Raw genomic sequence first — 17,547 nt, 5'->3', positions numbered from 1 at the left:
GGCCTTCTGCAGTGCTTTCATCACAGGCTTATGTTAGCATCTGAGAACCAGGAGGTGGAATTGCCCCACACATTTTCCATATGAAAATCTAACAAACTGAAGGAAGGAACAAGTACTGCAAGGACTGAAAAAGGAACAGATTATTTCAAACCGGTGTGTCTCAGGCTGCAGTCTATCCATCCCATCTTGAACCTGGCTGTCGCTTGATTCAGAGCAGCCCAAATGACACCATCTTTGGAAGCGCTCCCTGGAGAACAGGCTTTTATGTAACAGCAGGGTGTTGGTGGTTTTGCTCAAAGAAATTAATTCCTATATTCGTTTTGCCTCCAGTTGTACAAAGACCACATGAGAGCTGTGCCGCTATGCGTGCTGTGAGCCTTCAGCTCCTTTGGCGACATACAAATGGCAGCACTGGCTCACGCTGCTGGCTGAATCTCTAACTGGAGCTGAATCCCACTATTGTTTTGGGTCAACCCATACTTTATTTCCTTTTCATCTCAGTATTTCTCCTCTTAGTCCTTCAGCACCAGTGCTAACGTTGGCTTCAGTGTTTTGCTAGGTCTGGATATCAGAAACTCTTTAACAACTGTGTCTTTGCAGGACTGATTTTCTTGCTTTCTTCTTCAGGAAAACCTTGTGCATTAAAATGGATGGAAGGTTTCTCAATAACCCATTGCTATTTAAAGAAAATAATCAATGCTGAAGCTTTTAAGAAAATCTGAAACTGTTATATGAAGCCAGTTACTAAAATGTTGCCTGTGCACTTGGCCTTTTATCTTTTGCAGCCAAAGGGAGAAAGTGGTTTAGTATGTCTGATTTGTAATGAGATCCCAATTGTGGGCTGGGTCGTCTGGCCAAGAAAGGTTTTACTGACTTAGGAAATAGAAGGTGATCAGATAGATGGGTGGAGTGAATAACTAGTTTTCATTTATATTTCCTTCAGTGCCTCGCATTAACATGAGTGGAGGTTCTTGTTCCCTCGTAGCAATGGATGATTTAGGAATGAGTGCCAAATATAGCTCATACTCTTATTTCATTGCTTTTTCCGATGCCTGAGTGGGCTGAGGCTCTGGGAGCGCAACCCAGACCTGAAACAGGTTGCTGTGTGACGCTGAGTAAGTCACTAAATGTCTTTGTTCCTCTTTTCCCTGCTGTACCATTGAAATGCTGCTGTTTTCTCCAGTCTGCTTGGAAGATAAAGCTCTGGAGCAGGTGCTGTCTGCTCTTGTGAATTAGAACGGTATGTCCTAATCCCCTTTGGCTTTACTGTAAAAACCAAATATCATGCCAGGCAGCTGTAGTTAAAAAGCATATTTCGGTGCTTTGTGTTTCCAGTTACCAAACTATAAGTGAAAGTACTTGCTGGTTTTCTCTTTCTTAGGCAAAACATCTCATGGTTTTTAGAACCTTTAAGAAGAAAGTGTTCTGTAATCAGCAATGGCACAGCCACTCTGGGAAGTGGGTGGATGGGCTTCTCTTGAGATGTTTGCCTTCTGCATCACTCCTTAGTGTGGCTGGAGGAACAGCTGACATGATAGACGTTCAACAGCGTAAAGAGCATTTCCTCTCTCAGATGCAGTGCTGGTTTCTACCTGCTGCGTGCTTTTCAAACTGTCAGTCCTTTTCCATAGGAGTTCGTATGTGTCTGGTGAAGAAGGATGGGAATGAGCAGAAGGGCCAAATAAAGCCACACTGGTGTCTTGGTTGCTGACTTTTTTTTTCTGCCATGGGAACAGTACTCCAGCAGAAATGTCCCTGATTATGGAAGTATGTAGGGAATGTCTTGTGGGCGTCTTGCAGTTTCTTTTTCCATGCACTTCTGTGATCCAAATGCTAAATATTATGCAGTGATGTATCCTCTGAAGTTGGCCTAAGGCTTGCCTAAGAAGTTTAATGCTTTCCTTTGATGTCTGCTTGGGACCCATATGAACATGAAATCCTTCAACACAAAAGGCTGTGGCAATGCCAGCAGAGAATTTAGGGAAAAAAAACACACTTGTGTGTGCTTGACTTCCTCAGCTGGGTTGGGTGGTTAGCTGGAGAGTACACTTATAAGCTCTTCACAGTCTTTTGAGACAGGAGTTGTGTGATTCTCAAGCAAACCTCACTCCCAGTCGCTGTGCATCCCTTCACATGTGCATGCCTGGCAAGCAGGTTGCTGAGCTTGTTGGTACAGTAATCTCAGTGATCCTTATGGCATATTGAAAGCATCAAACTTTGCTCTGTGTTACAACTGTGGGATCTTAAAGCATATGAGACTTTGGTGCTAGCTTTCAGATAACTCATGTATGAATTTAGCTCCTTCAAAGCATTCCCCTGCAGCTTGTATAGGTGTTGTGTGTGGCAGGCTCTGTGGCTTTTGTCTTTCTCCTCTGGGCACATGAGGAAGGCGGTGTGTGACTTCCCAGAGCCTCAATTCTCATTCAGCAGTGCTGCCAGGACAGCATTTGTTTGTCAGTTCACCTTGAAGACATGAAGTTACTTGCTTAGGGAAGGGGGAGGGAGAGCATGCACTCAAGCTGAAGAATAACCCTAAGATGGTGATGTGTCTGTAAAATGTATTTTTAACAGGAAAAGAAGCATTTAAGTTCCAAAACCAGTCAACGGAAACAGTCCTACATTTCTAATGTGGGGAATAGTGAAATACTGTGGGGTAAGGTGTATGTTCCCTTTTTGGGATAAAGTTCTTACCATTTTCCATCCCACCGCGTTTCTTCTTCCTTTAAAAGTAGGTCTTGTTTCTTCCCAAATATGAACAGCTCCCAGCTTGGTGCTGAGGAGCTCTTAAGGTTGGAGGAGCTATCATTTCTAGCACAGGCCAGTGGGTTTCATCATGATTGCAGCATGTCATCCTGGAAAAGCATTTAGTCTTGATTTGAAGACTTCAAGAGAGAAAATTCACTGCTCTCCTTGGTCACATATTCCAGTGGTTAATCATCCTTACTATGTTACAGGTGGGAGACATCAAATTTAGACTTGTCTGGCTTGTGCTTCTAGTCAGTGACCATTCTTTTTATTATTAAAAAATATATAAATAGATATCCACTGCCTACTACTTCTCACTATAAAAGCTGCTGGTATACAGTAACCCAGGTCACTCTTCATTGCTGTTTTGATGGGCTAAACAGATTCAACTTTTTCTGTTACAATGAGATATTGTTTTTTTCCAGTTCTTTATCATTCTTGTGGTACTTTTCTACATTTCACCCTCGTTTTATAAATGGAAACAGGGCTGGTCTCATTGTTCCAACCTCAGACTGAACAGCATACAGCAATAATGTCTCCACAGTGTATGCATTTCATAATTGCATTAGTCTTACTGGCTCAGCTCTTCACAGTAAGCTTCTGTTCATTTATTCTGCTGTTAGCTCCTTATCCACCAGGTTTATCCATTTTGCACACGTTTCTAGCAGCTGTCCAGGGGCTTTTGCATCCTGCTTTTCTGCTTTTGTTCCCTAATGAATTCTGCATTGGATATTATTTGAAGCTTTGTTCTTAGCTGTAAGTATTGCTGGAATTCAAGCTGTAAGTGGTGAGCAGTAAAGCTGTTCTGGAAGAAGTCACAAGTGGGTCTTGGTTTTGTTTTGCTTTCTGCTTCCTGTTTCACTGCTGTAAACTTTGAAGTAGGTTTCCATGCAGCTTAAAATAAAATGGGCACCTCTTCCCTATGTGTGCTACCCAGGAGGCAGCCCTGGCTGGGCAGAGCTCCTGCAACCAGGGTGCTGTTAGGGGCTGGGCTGGTGTCTGCTGGCCTCTGTTGCAGCCTGGTGACAGAAGCTGGTCTTGGCAGCTCTGGAAAGCTTGTGTTTGAAAGGGAGAGGGAGAATAAACAAATAAAGGTGCCCTTTGCTGGAAAAAGTCAGAATATGAAATCTGAGCAGCGTAATGAGTATTTGTAGTACCTGTTCCATAGCACAGCTACCTAAATTAGATTTTTGTCCTGTGTAATTGCTTCCTCTGGGGCTTAGCCTGCGAGTCACTGTGCTCCCTCCATTCTGGCTGGCCTTAATGGGAGTGGAAGGCGGTCAGGATCAGGTCTCTGATTGAGGCACGATGTATCTGCTGAACAGAGAGAGCCCAAGGAAACTCCTTATGTAATTGTATTTATACAGCAATTAATTGCTGTGTGATTTTCAAAGTATTTCATTCTGTTTCACTCCCCCCCAAAAAAGGTAATAATTCAAAATGGTTTAGAAATCCTTGTCAGGGAGGATAAAAATGGATTTCCTCATCAATCACTTTCTTTATGGAGGTAACTCTCTTTTCACCTGCTGCTTCCTCTGCCTTAAAATTGATGACCTGAGCAGAAATAAGAGTTCCCATTTATTATCCAGGGGACTGCTGTGGACGCACTGGTTTTGCTGAGAAGCAGATCTGCTCTCTGTGTCAGCTGTGCTGCTGTTGTGAGCTCAGTGGCTGCATTAATGGAATATGGTGTTCTGCTGATCCATGGACGGTTGCTATTATGCTGCTAATTAAATATCTGTTGCATTAGCAGTTTCCATCTTCCATTCCAGTTCTGTCTTGTGTTTATCTCTAAAGCCCATATAGTAGCAATAATTAATGTGGAAAGAAAGGGCACTACCCCTTCCCTGCCACTCCTTTTCCATATAGTTTTTTTGTTGGTTGCTTCAAGCTGCCGTCACCATCCAGGAAAACAGTCCCACGTAAAAATGAGGGGAAAGAAAAACACACTGCTGCTGTAGCAATTGTAGGTTCACTGGAACATACATATTTCTTCGTCATTCTGTATCCAGGAAGAAACTGCTGGGCTTTGTTCTCATCCTGTAGGTTTTTCCACATTAAGTAATAAAGTGCTGCTTTCTTCTGTACCAAACCATAAAGGGTTGCATTGAGTGGATGGTGGTGGTGGCTGAAGTGCTGGGGATTCTATTTTGACAGAGGGGAGTCGTGCAGGAATGTGGTAGGAGTCACTCCCTGCTCCCATGGGACTGTGTGTGTCTTCTCCCATGTCCATCACCCTCTGCTCAGCTCACATATAAACCCTCTTTTTGTCTCATGGAGCTGCTTTGGTTTAGTGTGCCTCCCTATATGTGAAATCAAAGATTGTCTGCTTCATTCTCTCTGTATTCCCATCATTTTTAATTCCAGTGTCAAGTTTTGAAGTGCACCAGCAGCGACCTGAGGCCACCAGAGGTGGCAGAAGCCCCAAAATACTGTGAAGTCATATAGGCCTAATAAATTTGGTATACTTATTTGTCTTTTGTTGTTTGTGTATTTAGCATTCACATTTTGAAATTTCCCTTTGAGGTCTGTGAGCTACGAGCAGTTTATAGAAGCCCAGGGCTTATTAAAGGAGACTGAAATGCGCAGGGCTCATGGTAACCTGTTGGGACTTCAGGTTGTATTAGGGCTGTCAGGGTAATGTTGGGAGCCCAGTGGAGGGAGAATGAGGCAGAGCTGTTTTCATATAGATTCTAAATGTTGAGGTGCTTTACAGAACTTTGGCTTTAGCTTAGCAGTGTGGTGGTTTAAATAGGTATTGGAAATCTGTGTGCTACGGGGAAAAAGAAAAGCAAAAAGAATGCTCACTTGTCTCAAATACTGATTTTTTCATTACTGCAAAGCAGGGTAATCTCTTGCTCTCCCCACTGCTGGTAATGGGCAGTCTCGGTGGTACACTGCAGAGCACTCAGTTCCCAAGCACTTTTGGAAGTCTTGTGAACAATGCTGGTTTTTCTTAGCTTGATCTCCTAGAAACATGAAAAGATGAAAGCATCTCAAAAAAAGAAAATTAAAGAAGGCTCCTGTCTGCAGAGGGAACGAAGGGCTTCAGTGAGCACTGCTACTGGCAGGGTAGGAGCTGATAACATCTCCTATCAACATGAAGAACCATTGCAGTGACATCATCCATCTCTGAGCTGCTGCTCCCTTCCCTTCCCACAGCCTGTGTAGCCTTTCCACAGCCAGGCAGTAGCAAGCTGCTGCTTTGAGGGTGAAGCAATAAATAGTTATTCAGTGTGCTACAGCAGTGTAGGCTGCTGGGGAATAAGGCTGTGCTGAATTAATTGAATTTACTTCAGAGATGAGTTTGGTCCACTAATTCCATATCGACTTTGGGCTTTAAATAGTATTAAGGGCCTGTGTTGAAGCTCAATGAGAAGTCATGAGAGCAGCTGGAGCAGGGCAGGGGCACGGCTGTGCACCAGGTGGAACAACGTAAGCTGTTCCCTTGACGTGGGTCCGTATCCAGCATCAGCAGAACAAAATTGAATCTCAATTAAATCAGATCATTAGCTGTCCCTTGTGGGGTGAGCTGGGTGCAATGAATGAACCCTGCACAGCCTGGTGGTTGTGGGGGTTGGCTCACTGAGCTTGTGCTCCCCCAGAGCTGCGGCGCCTCTTCCTTATTCCATGTCCAATTTCTTTCCACTACACAGTGACTCACAAGTGATCTCCTGTTAGAGCCATCCTATACCTAGTGCTGTTACTAGGCGTACTGGTTGCTGTAAACACATAGCAAGCTTTGTTGTTTTTTTTAATCCATTCATTTTTGCTGTAAATAATAGGGCTTGAGAGGTGCCATTCAAGCAGAGCTTTCAGTGTGATGTTGGTTGTTGGGTGGGACGGCAGCTGAGAGGAGTTGGGGTTTAGTGCCAGGGACAGTGAAGTGGAATTGCTGAGTGTAAGTTGCTTTCTTGGTGTAATGGGGCTCCTTGGGTTTCCACATGTTCTTTTTGGGCACGAGGAGCCTGTGTCCTGTAGCACAGCTTTGTGGCAAACTCACTCCAGTTGGATGGATGTTGCACCTGGGCTGTTAAAGGTTTTCTCTCCCTTCAGACTGTGTTTTATGCTAACAGAAATCTCATCCTTAGTTGTTCAGAGCCTGAATGTGCCTGGAGCTGCAGGCCGGCTGTGGTCTCCAGCCCTGTCTGTGTGCCTGCAGTGAGAACTGTTTGCAGCTCTCCCAGGGGTAGCTTGCAGGGGCACGCTCTGTTCCTTTTTCCCTCCCTGGGACCTTTTCATTTTTGTTTTATTGGTTTGCTAAAGGGCTGCCAGCTGGACATAGGTAAGGGGCAGCACTCTCTGCAGTCTGCAGAGAGCAGGCAGCGGTATGGAGCCATTTAGTCCTGGCAGCTGCTTCCTGGTTTTCCAGATGATTCCAGCCAGCTCTTTTTGTGCTCAGCCTATTGTCAAAGCTGTCACAAAGACTTGGGACATTAATCCTGTCCTCTGTTTGCTGAGTGGGCTGCAAGCATGGTGAATAGGGAGCTGTAGGTACAGAGGGATGGGGCTGTGCTGTGTAGGTGTGGGCACATTCAGTACCAGTGCTGTTCCCTGGTTGTGCTGATTGAACCTGAACATCTCCTTCTGTTTCCAGTGGTCACCAGGGACAGGAAGGTGCGAGTGCAGAGCTGGAGGTGGAGGGGCACAGCCCTTCTCACATTTGCCAGGGTTTCCCAGGGCTGCAGCTGCACTGAGTAAGGCTTGGAAGGACTTGAGCATCTTATCCAGGAACCACAGACAGTGTGAACAGAACGGTGCAGTCAGCACTTCCACTTGAGGTCAGAATATAGCAAATGAACTGAACTGAAATGACAGCTCCCAAGGTTGTGGGTATTGAATTTATATGGATGCAGCTCTGGATCCTGCAGGATGAGTCTGTCCCTGCCATGGCAAGCAGTGTGTACCTGCCACAGTGAGCTCCCACTTTAGATGCTGGATCCACACTACACTTCCTTCTGCAGCAGATCCGATCTGCTGTGAAGCCCCAGCTCCTGCCCTGCATTCTGCCTCTTGCTGGAGCTCTCCTTCTGCACTGTGGTTCTCTGCCAGCAAATTTAGATTAAGAACTCCTTGCTCAGAATGACTTTTCTCTGCCTTCATACTGTGATTATTTGGCAGTTTGTGTGATTGTCCTTTCAGCTGGATCTGTGTTGTAGTACAGCAAGAAAAGGATATTTTAATCCCTGCATGCACAAAAGAGGTATTTGTTTTTAAAAATAAGGATTTCCCAGATCTTGTGTGGAATCAATGTGGCTGAGGGGCTGTAATGAGGGTCTGTAGACTGAATGATAGGAGCTTCTTCAACCACAGCAGCTGCCAAAGGCATCTTCACATGGAGCTCCTGCTGGAATAAGAGGCAGCTCAGCAGCTGGGAGGTGTTCCCACCTGGGTGCTCAGCCCTGCAGCTCTTGGGTGCCACTGTGCTGAGTGGAACAGCAAAGGGTTTAGGATGTGAGCAGTCAGGAGCAGTAAGCTGTTGTGTGCTGCACATCACAAAAGCTTGTTTTGTTTTTTAGAAGGCTCACAGAGAACAGAGAGGGAGCACTTTATTGCTGGCATATACAGATGTGTTTCCAGCCAGACATTCAGCGTTAGCAGTGCAGAGAAAAATATGTGCTTGGGTTTTCAGCAGGAAACAACGACCAAAAATCCTTTCCGTTTCTTTCAGCTAAAAAGTGATGCCAGGAGCTGTTGCTTTAGAGAATGTGAAGTCTGGATTTATATGCGTGTGAGATACACTTTTCAATGTATACCTGGAAAATCTACGCAGAGAAAACATACAGCATAGAATGCAGGTCTTATTGCTGACCTCACTGTCCAGCAAACACCAAGCACGTTGCAGAAATCTTCTGTGTGTGTTTAAAACAGTCACCTCACTACAAAGAAAAGGACATCTGGTTGTGTATAAATAGATCAGCTTCTCCTGGTTTTGTAATGCCCATTACAGCATGTGCCATTTTTGTCTGGAGCCCCAGCAGAGAAGGGACATCTCCAGAAAATGCTGAGGTTGCAACAGCACCCAGGTGAAACTTGTCCACGTACCTTTATAAAGATACTGACAGTTTGCTCTTGTGGACAGCAAAAGCATTAGTGAATTTGAGGTGGCTGCCAGACCTTCCTCACTTCTTTTTATGTGATTTGCCAAGTCCTTGTCTAGCTGGAGGGTGGATATCAGGACAGGCAGCAGCACTGAGAGCTGCGTGATGGCACACTGAGAGGTCCTGCTTGGGCAGAAGGTAATTTGTGGGACTTCTATTTGGTGACCACCTCAGATGCCCTGGAGCCCTGGCTGAGCTGTAAGGAAAATCATCTCTGGGGATGCCACTGTCCTCTGGGAGTGCCCAGGGAGCCCCAGGCACAGAGCCAGTGGGTTTGGTTTTGTTGTTTATTAAAGACAGGCATTTGCACAGCAGTAATGGAAAATCCTATTTCTGTACCAATAAAAACTTTGCTCCCATGGTTGTTTTTATTGGCAAACTTACTCTCTTTGGTGTTTATGGAAAAGTATTTACTGGAAGGGCTGGATGGCTAGCAGGCTACATCTGCTTTCATTCTGCTTTGATGGCACACATGTGCCTGGGGGACCTGATGTTTCATCCCATACCCATCCGCAGCCTGAGGGCTGCCAGGGCCCTGCTGTTCAGGACAGCAAGGTGGGGTGTTGTGTGGGTCTGGCCTCTGTCCCCCTGCCCTGGGGAGCAATGAACTTCGTGCTGTTCTCATTTCCCACCCAGGGTGTTGAGACAATGCTGCCTGCACCTTGGAGCTGCCAGGTCAGCCCTACTTGGTGTGCGGGTATCAGCCAGCTGACAGCAACAATAATAAGGGGCTTGAGGGCTGCAGAAAGATTGAAAGAAGCTTCTCTAACAAATGCAATTACACAAACATACTCAAGCCATGTGTCCTATTTAATTCCTGCCTAAGAAAAGAGGCGTTCCTCAGGGCACTGCTTTTGTCTGCGAAAGAGATACCCATGTGCCTCCGGCATCCACCCCTTCTGCATCCAAGTGACTCTTCTGTGCCCTAGGTGGCAATAACGTGGGGCTCCAGACTCAGCTGAAGAGCAGCTTCTCCTCCAGGACTCTTCCTGGCAGTGGCTTGTTCCTTGTCAAAGTGGTTTTAAATTGCTCCTTCAGTGAATTGTGACCTCTTATGCTGGTCAGGACAGGAGCTGTGAGTGCTGCTGGTGTGGATGGAAATGGGACTAACTGCTCCTAGGGTGGCTCTCACTTTGCTTCTCTGTGAGGCCATCCTTGGTCATACAGAACTCCATCTGCAGAAGCTGAGGGTTTAGGAAAACCATTACATAGCCCAAGGTTCCTGGATAAAGGGTTAAATGATCCTGAAAAGCTTTTCTTCAGCTTTACCAGCTCCTCAGTCCTTGATGCGTGAATTCCCTGAGGTGTCTCCTAAGGTAACTTGTGCTCAGACAGCACCTGTGCTCTTGCTCATAAGCACCAAATGTTTAATTCAGCATGTGCTTGTCAGAGCGCATTAACGTCACAGGTAGAACTTGCTGCGTGCGAGCTGCTGCTGCCTGTGAGGCTCTGGGCAGTGCGATGGGACAGCAGAGCTACCTGCTGGCTCCCAGCCACATGCCAGCTCTTTAAGACCACCTGGTTTTGCAGCGAGGCCCTGGAAGATGCAGGGCAGGGGGGGATGTGCCCAGATAGAATGAAAGCAGATGTGTGTGCAGCACCTTATGCAGAGCTTCCAGGCTTGGTTCAGTTCAGCATGTGCCCATGAGAGTGAGAACAGCTGAACTCTTGGAAATAGGCTCACGCTGCACGTAGATGCTGGAGATAGCAGGTGATAAAGCAGGTGAGGCTGCCAGCAACTTGTTGTGTGGGCAGAGGAGCCTGAGGCAGCTGCTGCCTTCCAGGACAGGGCCTCTCCATCAGTGCTTGTTGCCTGATGATGGCTTTGTGCCTCTTCCACCTGGAGGCACAACTCAGGCCCTGGTAATGGGCAGTACTGACCATCTGTGGTCATTAATTAAGGTGTTGGGAGTAGTTCCTGGTTTAGCCATATTTCTGCCAACCAACCCACACTGAATTTTGTTTTCTTGCCTTTCAGTCCTTTCAAGGAAGCCAAGGACGAGCATACCTCTTCAATTCAGTGTGAGTAGAACTCCATGCATGTTATCTTTGCATGTCTTTAAGATGCACTTAAGAAAACTCTCACCAAGTAGTGCAGCAAAGTTTTCTTGTAGAAAACCTCTGCCCAAGACTTGTGAGCCTGCTGCAAATGGGCAGAGAAAGGCAGGAAATAGCACTGATTCACATTTGATTGTAAGTTCGAGTTTCAGATAAGCAGCTAGGAAAAGGTGTGCTTTTTCATCATCAGTTTGAGAAATCAGAGCTAAGAGGTGACTCATCTCTTCCCAGAGAGGGAAGTTGGACAGAGAGTCAGGGCTTTATAAATGCAGAGAATACGAAATATCTACATGCAAACTTTTTTTTGTAGAGCCGTGGCATAGTTTGGAAATGAAGATCTTTCTCAAGTGCACAATTAGTGTGATGTACTGGAATGGTATTGATCTTCTGCTCAAAACTTGTACTCAGTATGCTGAATTTCCTGCTTGTGCTTTCAAACACTGCAGTACCCTCAGCTTCACAGCAGGGTCTTGCTGTGGGAAGATGAACTAACAGGGAGCTTCTCTCCGTTTTCTCCAGAGTTAATGTGGGTTGTGGCCCTGCAGAGGAGCGGGTGTTATTGACAGGATTACATGCGGTTGCAGACATTTACTGTGAAAACTGCAAAACCACACTGGGCTGGAAATATGTGAGTATCAGCATCGCTTGTTTTTCCTATGGATGTCTTTGCTGCAGCTCTTGCTGAAAGTTTGTGTGGCAGAACGTGGTCTGGTGGAAAGAACATCAACTTGGGAACCAGAAATGCGGATTTTGCTCTGTAGCCATTCTGCATTTCCATTTTCCCTCCTGTCTTTTGTTGAGTTCAGGCTGTGAGCTCTTTGTGACCAATGTTTCATCTTTCTAAGAATTGTGTGTGGATTTAGTTTTGGTTGGGGGTCCCTCGGTGTGATGTAAAATTCAGCCAGACTTTGTGTTTTGCTTGCTCTGTTTTTCCAGAACATCTCAGAATAACAGAGTGGTTCATATATTGCTAATCCTGTGTCCTTCCTACTAGAAATGCTATTGAACATGAGTTGATCTGTTTGCTGTCTCTCGTGCTCCATAAATTCAATTATCTTCAAATAAAGGCTTATGCTACGTTCTAATTTCTGCTCCAGGAGGCACGCAGCATTCTTGTTTGTCAGAACATTCTGACCAGTCTCTGAACAAAACATCTATTGCATCTGTGGCCTCTGGACAGAAATATTCTTCAAAGTCAGTCAAAAGGCTATAAAAAGCAAAGCATCAAAAATGAATGTGGTGGGAATCCGTGCAGAAACACAGCGTGGATCTCACAAATGGAGAAGAACGCTAAGTGCATAAATTGAGTTTACTGTAAAACTAAATACAGAATTCCATAAGCACAGCATCCTCTCTGATGCATGACACAGATGTGTGTGCAAACAGTGAGCCTGAGATGGGGCTGAACTGCCTTTGAAAATGCAACCAGAATGTGCAAGTGGAGTCCGTCCTGCTTAGAGATCCCATGCTTTGTTCATCCCACCTATGTAGAATGGGTGCTTCCCAGGATGCCCCTCAGCTCCACTTCCAAGTGAAGCTGCCCGTTAGCCCAACTCACTCCCAGAGGCAATGCCTTTGCGCCAAGTTTTGCTGGAGTAGCTCTGGATTCCTAATTTTAATAAATCCTCAGACTGCTCCAGAAAGAGGCAGATTTCATCAGTGATCGTTCCTAAGGCATAGTTCACAGAGCAGTTGCCATTAGCCTGCCTAAGGCCACGTGCTTACAAGGTGCTGGTTGTGTCTTTTCAGCCTATGGAGATGACTAGAATCAGGTTTAAGATCATTCCAAATGCAATCTTTGCAGAACCTCTTCAGGAGCTCCTGCAGTTTGACTGTCCTACCCAGCAGACAGATCTCCTTGCCAGGCTGGGGCCTGGACCAGCATTCCAGGTTCTGTCAGTGCGACCGTACCTTCAGATATCATACTGATGGCATTCGTTCTTCTCTTTTTAGGAACATGCTTTTGAAAGCAGCCAGAAGTATAAAGAAGGCAAATACATCATTGAACTAGCTCACATGATCAAGGATAATGGCTGGGATTGAACGGAGGGAGCCCAGCCCTACCAGTGTGTAAGAGAATGCCATCCAACCGAACATTATATCCAAGAGTGAGAGAGTGACTGAACGCTTGGTTCCATGCATTTAGAGGCTCTGCAATCTGGGAGCATCTTCACACCCTTCTCCATCTTTATTGGTGACTGGCCTCTAAATTTCTGTCTCTCTGTCTCTTTGCTTTGTATCTGTTTGTGAGTTGACCCTGGCTGCTTCTCTCTCTGTTCTGGCGTTGGCTAAGAGAATGCACCGAATGCCCGACAGCCATTCCATGTTGACGAATGCTTACGTATGAACTGAAGTTGGCTCTGTGGTGGCATTTTATCAGCAGGTCTCGGTGCAGGAGGAAGACATGAGTTTTGGGCAGGAGAACGTGATAGCGGGTGGGGAGTGGGCCCAGAGGGAGGTCACTGGGAGTAATACTGCACTTCTCCTTTAAGTCCTGGTTAACCAAGGCTTGAAACTGTCTACTTGTCTAAATGGACAGAAAAATACCTCACGGCTGCGTTCTCTCTGAAGCATAAAACTGCTGCTCCGCTGGTGGAGCTTCAGTCTACGCTGGCTGAGCACAAGACATAACCAGTTCTCCCTGCAAGTCGCAGATCTGTGTTTTGTTTGCTGTTTATGAACTTGTTGTCTAGGGGAGGAAGGGGAGACCTGAAGGCTGGAGAGATTCCCTGCCTCTCCTTTTTCTCTCTGTTTCAGGGTAGGTAGGCCAAACATCCCAACAGAACACAGCTGTGGGAGCATCCTCACAGCTGGAGAAACCAAATCCTGACACTTGAGCCCTTCAGAGAGAAGGAAAAAACCACTTAAGGCACAAGGAGGCTGGAACTGAAGCTTAGAAGATACAACAGGGGAAAAAAAATCCACAAAAAAAGAAGGCAGGTGCTAAGCAAGAAAGAGGAAATTGTGTTGGAGAGGATGGAGACAAACTCAGTAATGTAGGGCACCCTTTGACTTTCTTTACTCCCCTGGGTGTTCTTGGGGGTTTTTTACCAAGCCTTCATGAGTACAAGTAGAAAAGTGCTGTTAGAATATCTTTCAGTCCCATGCCCCAGCCATCAGCTCTGCTTTGGGAGCCTTTCAGAGAAATGATGTGAAAGGGGGGGAGAGGAAGGAGCAGAGGAACTGTGACAGTTTAGCAGTATTGCACAGGTGGATATTTCAAGCCATGAGGTATCCCCCAAACCTTCCCCCCTTTTTCCCACTCCCAGAAGCCTGCTGGATGCACAGGAGAGATGGGATGGAAAAAGGAAACTAAAGTATCCTCCCTCTACCCCTGAAATTGTGCTCTGGAATTTAAGTGGGAGAGGTGGATGTGGTTATTGTGACTGCAGAGGATAAGTCCTTTGCTGTGAAGTTTTTCAGGCTGATGAGCGTGGACCTTCCCGAGGTGATGGGTGGGGAAGGAGCACTGTGTGTGAGCGGGGAGCTGCGCTAGATGTAAAAAACAATGTGAAGTTTGCTCTGCAGCAGTCCAGCCGCTATCTGGTGCATGGCTCAAAGACTGTTGGACCGAATTAGTGTTATCTCTCTGAGTGAATTTTCTTTTTGTTTGTGGAGTTCTTTCAAGTAGGTTAATCCACTGGGGGAAAATCTTTCTTAATCCAGAAAGAAAGAGTATTGCACAGGGGTTTGTAGCTCCTTATGAAACCGAAGCTTTGGAGCTGTAATCTCTTGTCTCTTGTCCCCACCCCAAGATCCCACGAGCTGGGGACCAGCGTGGAGGGGCTGGTGACAAAATCATTTGCTGTTCATGAAGGAGATGTGAGCAGAGATGCTGCTTATGGGTTGGGGTAGGCTTTACGTGTTGGACCGAAGCCCCAACCTGCTGGGCCATCGAAGCAAAGGCTGCTTTTCTCTTGAACCACTATTTTGTGACAGCGCGTTGTTACACCTGGCAGGGGAAGGTGAGCTGAAGGCTGCTGGAATGGGTGGAATTGGCTCATTTTGTGGCTAGCCTGTTTGGAGATAGCTTCTGCCTTTACCCTTTCTGTTGTGGTTGTGTAGCGGTTGCTTCAGCTTTCATTTCTGATTGTCTCTGCTTCCATCATCCACATTGCCTTAAGCAGTAAAATCCCAGTCAAAATCATCACAAGCTCTGCAGTACCCACCAGCTTGTTGGCACTGGCCTGGTCCCATTGTCCTGTCCTTTGGTTGTTGATCTGTGACAATTGGTTGGGTTTTGCCTACTGGGAAGTAATTTGCATTCTTCAAAGAGCTCCTGGTCTCCCACATGCACAGCCCTCAGAGGGATCTGTTTGTACCTTGGGGGGAGAAGTAAGGGATAACCCCAAACTGTTAATATGAGATTGAGAAAAATACCTTGTGTGGGCTCATGGTTTTAAGTTGGTATCACCTATAAATAAGATACCAGATACTAATGCTTTTATCCTTATATTTGGGACAAGAAAGGATGATGTTCCATCAATCAGGCTGTTTTTAACCGTTCCCAGGGGTTACGCTTTTAATGGCAACCAGTCCAAGCCTGAATATGGCAAGATCTTAATCTGGTTTTAATTGGCTTTGTCTCATCAGCATCCACAGATTTACATTGCCCAGAATGTGGCCTCACGTCCCAATAGGAAAACATGAATGTGTGCCTGTGGGAGCCCACATCGTGTACAGAGTAATCCACGAGCTGCCCCATGGCGTGGAAAGCAGCGTAACCAAAGACTGCACCCTGTGCTGGGGGCTGTGGGTGGCTCCAGAACTGCCCCCTGGGGAAGCATGGGCTGTAATGTGGGGCAGCCTCAGCCCTGTGAGCTGAGCTTCCATCACCCTGCACTGCCCCAAAGCTCAGCCTTCACCGAGTCCCAGATTTGCTGTGCTCAGGTGGATTATCTGCTGTGAGATCCCCGTCCCCGTAATAAATACCCAGATGGTAATATATACAAAGCAGGAAGGAAAAAGAAAAAAAAGAAAGAATCATGTTATCTTGTGAAGTATGCTTTTGTAAATAATATTTAATTTAAAAATAATAATATATTTGGTGCCGTTTTCTCGGAGCCCCTCCCCGCGAGCACTTTTCTCATCATTTATAAATGATCCCCTTTCCTTCTGCATTGGTTGGGAAATACATTGAGAGGGATACAAACACCCACGTGGATGTTGTCCTGCTGGGGTTGTGACTATGGGGGTTGGGGGGGATACAGGGGCTGGGGGGGTGGATGTGATTCCTGTGCAGTGCTGGGCAGGGATGTGTATGGCTCTGGATGCAGGAGCACAGATTGGCTGTGAGCTCAGCATCACCACTTGGAGGTTTGTAAGGAGCTGTTTTTGAAACTGAAGGAAGTCTTTGGACACAGGTCCTGGTTTTCTTTTCTTTTGTTCTGTTTTTCCTTTCTTTGTTTTTCAACCAGGCTGCTACATAACAAACTAGAGCGCAAGTTTACCTCTCGGGCAGCAGAGTTCGTTCCTTTGTTTTCCCTTCTGTCCCTGTGCCCTGCTCCCCACTCTCTGTTTTTATCTCCTTGGGTCTCTGTTTGATCCCAAAGCGGACCAACAGCGTGCACAGCTGGGCTGCATTGCTGAGCAAGGAGCTGTTTCCAGCACTGAACCTCTGCTGCGCGCTCCGTGATCCTCTGATGCTGGCACACATCATTTAAAGACAGACAGGAAAACAAAAATCAACCCACTCACAAAACCTACAGGTGAAATTTGTTGCTCTCGTGGTGAGGATTTTCTCTGCGTGCGTTTTCCTGCCTGGTGTGTGAGCACACAGACAGCACTGTGCTGGGTGGGAGCTGCAGCTCTCAGCAGGGCCGGGCCTTGGGGACCGAGCACCCAGAAACAATGATGTTACACATAGAGGCTGAAGAATCCTGTTTAAAAGAGGGGAAACAAAGAGATCATAGTGAATTCAAAAAGAGAAACGGACGTATTTAATGCAAGCAGAATGGCACTGTGTGGTACAATCACCAAGAAGCTGTTCTCATAGCTATGAACTGTATTTATCCTTTGTTTTGTTCTTGTAAGGAAATGGGAATGCTTTCCCCGCTGACAAAACTAAAGGACAGTGTTTCCAATACCAGCCTGTCTGTCGATGCTCTCGTGTTTACAAATTGTGTATACTTTGATTTCTTTGATCTTATTTTAATTTAATTTTATTTTTTATTTTTAGCATATTCTTTCAGGTCATTCGCTTCAGTAATAAACGCGATTGGTTGTTTTCCAGTACTTGGTTTCCACCTTTTCATGTGTTTGTACACTGTATATAGCTCTTCAGTATTAGAGGGAGCCGTATTGTTTGTCATATTTACAAATATGTGTTGGTGCTCATTTGAGAAAATAAACTTTTCAAGTACTAAGGCTGCTGCTCTGTGTTGCTGCGCCCATCTCCTCCCGTACTGTGTGCAAACTGAGGGTGATGGAAGTTGGCTGTGGGGCAGGTGGTGCATTTAACTCAGAAATAGTCCGACTGCGCTCCTTGCTGTGCTGTCAGTGCTGCAGCACCAAAACCCCTTCAGCACACAAAGACTGTGCTCATGGAGCTGCAGCCCCTGCCTCAGCTGTGCTGTGCAGGTTGTGCTGTGGAGCAGCCCCTGTGGATGGCGGGGAGCTGCTCCATCCTGTGCTCACTGTAACT

At 46.2% G+C, this 17,547-nt stretch overlaps 1 protein-coding gene across 2 annotated transcripts in view; it reads left to right on the top strand.

Annotated features, from left to right (window-relative positions):
* The window catches only part of YPEL2 (yippee like 2), a 30,132-nt gene extending 12,863 nt beyond the window's left edge, over window positions 1-17,269 (top strand). For both annotated transcript variants that reach the window (XM_015880936.3, XM_015880937.3), the window contains 3 exons: window positions 10,825-10,868; window positions 11,424-11,532; window positions 12,858-17,269. In XM_015880936.3, coding sequence (XP_015736422.2) covers window positions 10,825-10,868; window positions 11,424-11,532; window positions 12,858-12,947 — 243 coding nt within the window. In that variant the 3' untranslated portion in view covers window positions 12,948-17,269. The remainder of the gene's footprint in view (window positions 1-10,824; window positions 10,869-11,423; window positions 11,533-12,857) is intronic.
* The last annotated feature ends 278 nt before the right edge of the window (window positions 17,270-17,547 follow it).

Source organism: Coturnix japonica, chromosome 22 (assembly GCF_054131305.1).
Source record: "Coturnix japonica strain WE chromosome 22, WE-NBRP24, whole genome shotgun sequence".
NCBI lineage: Eukaryota > Metazoa > Chordata > Aves > Galliformes > Phasianidae > Coturnix > Coturnix japonica.
Note: the sequence above shows the minus strand (reverse complement) of the source record. Positions and strands in the feature narration are given on the sequence as shown.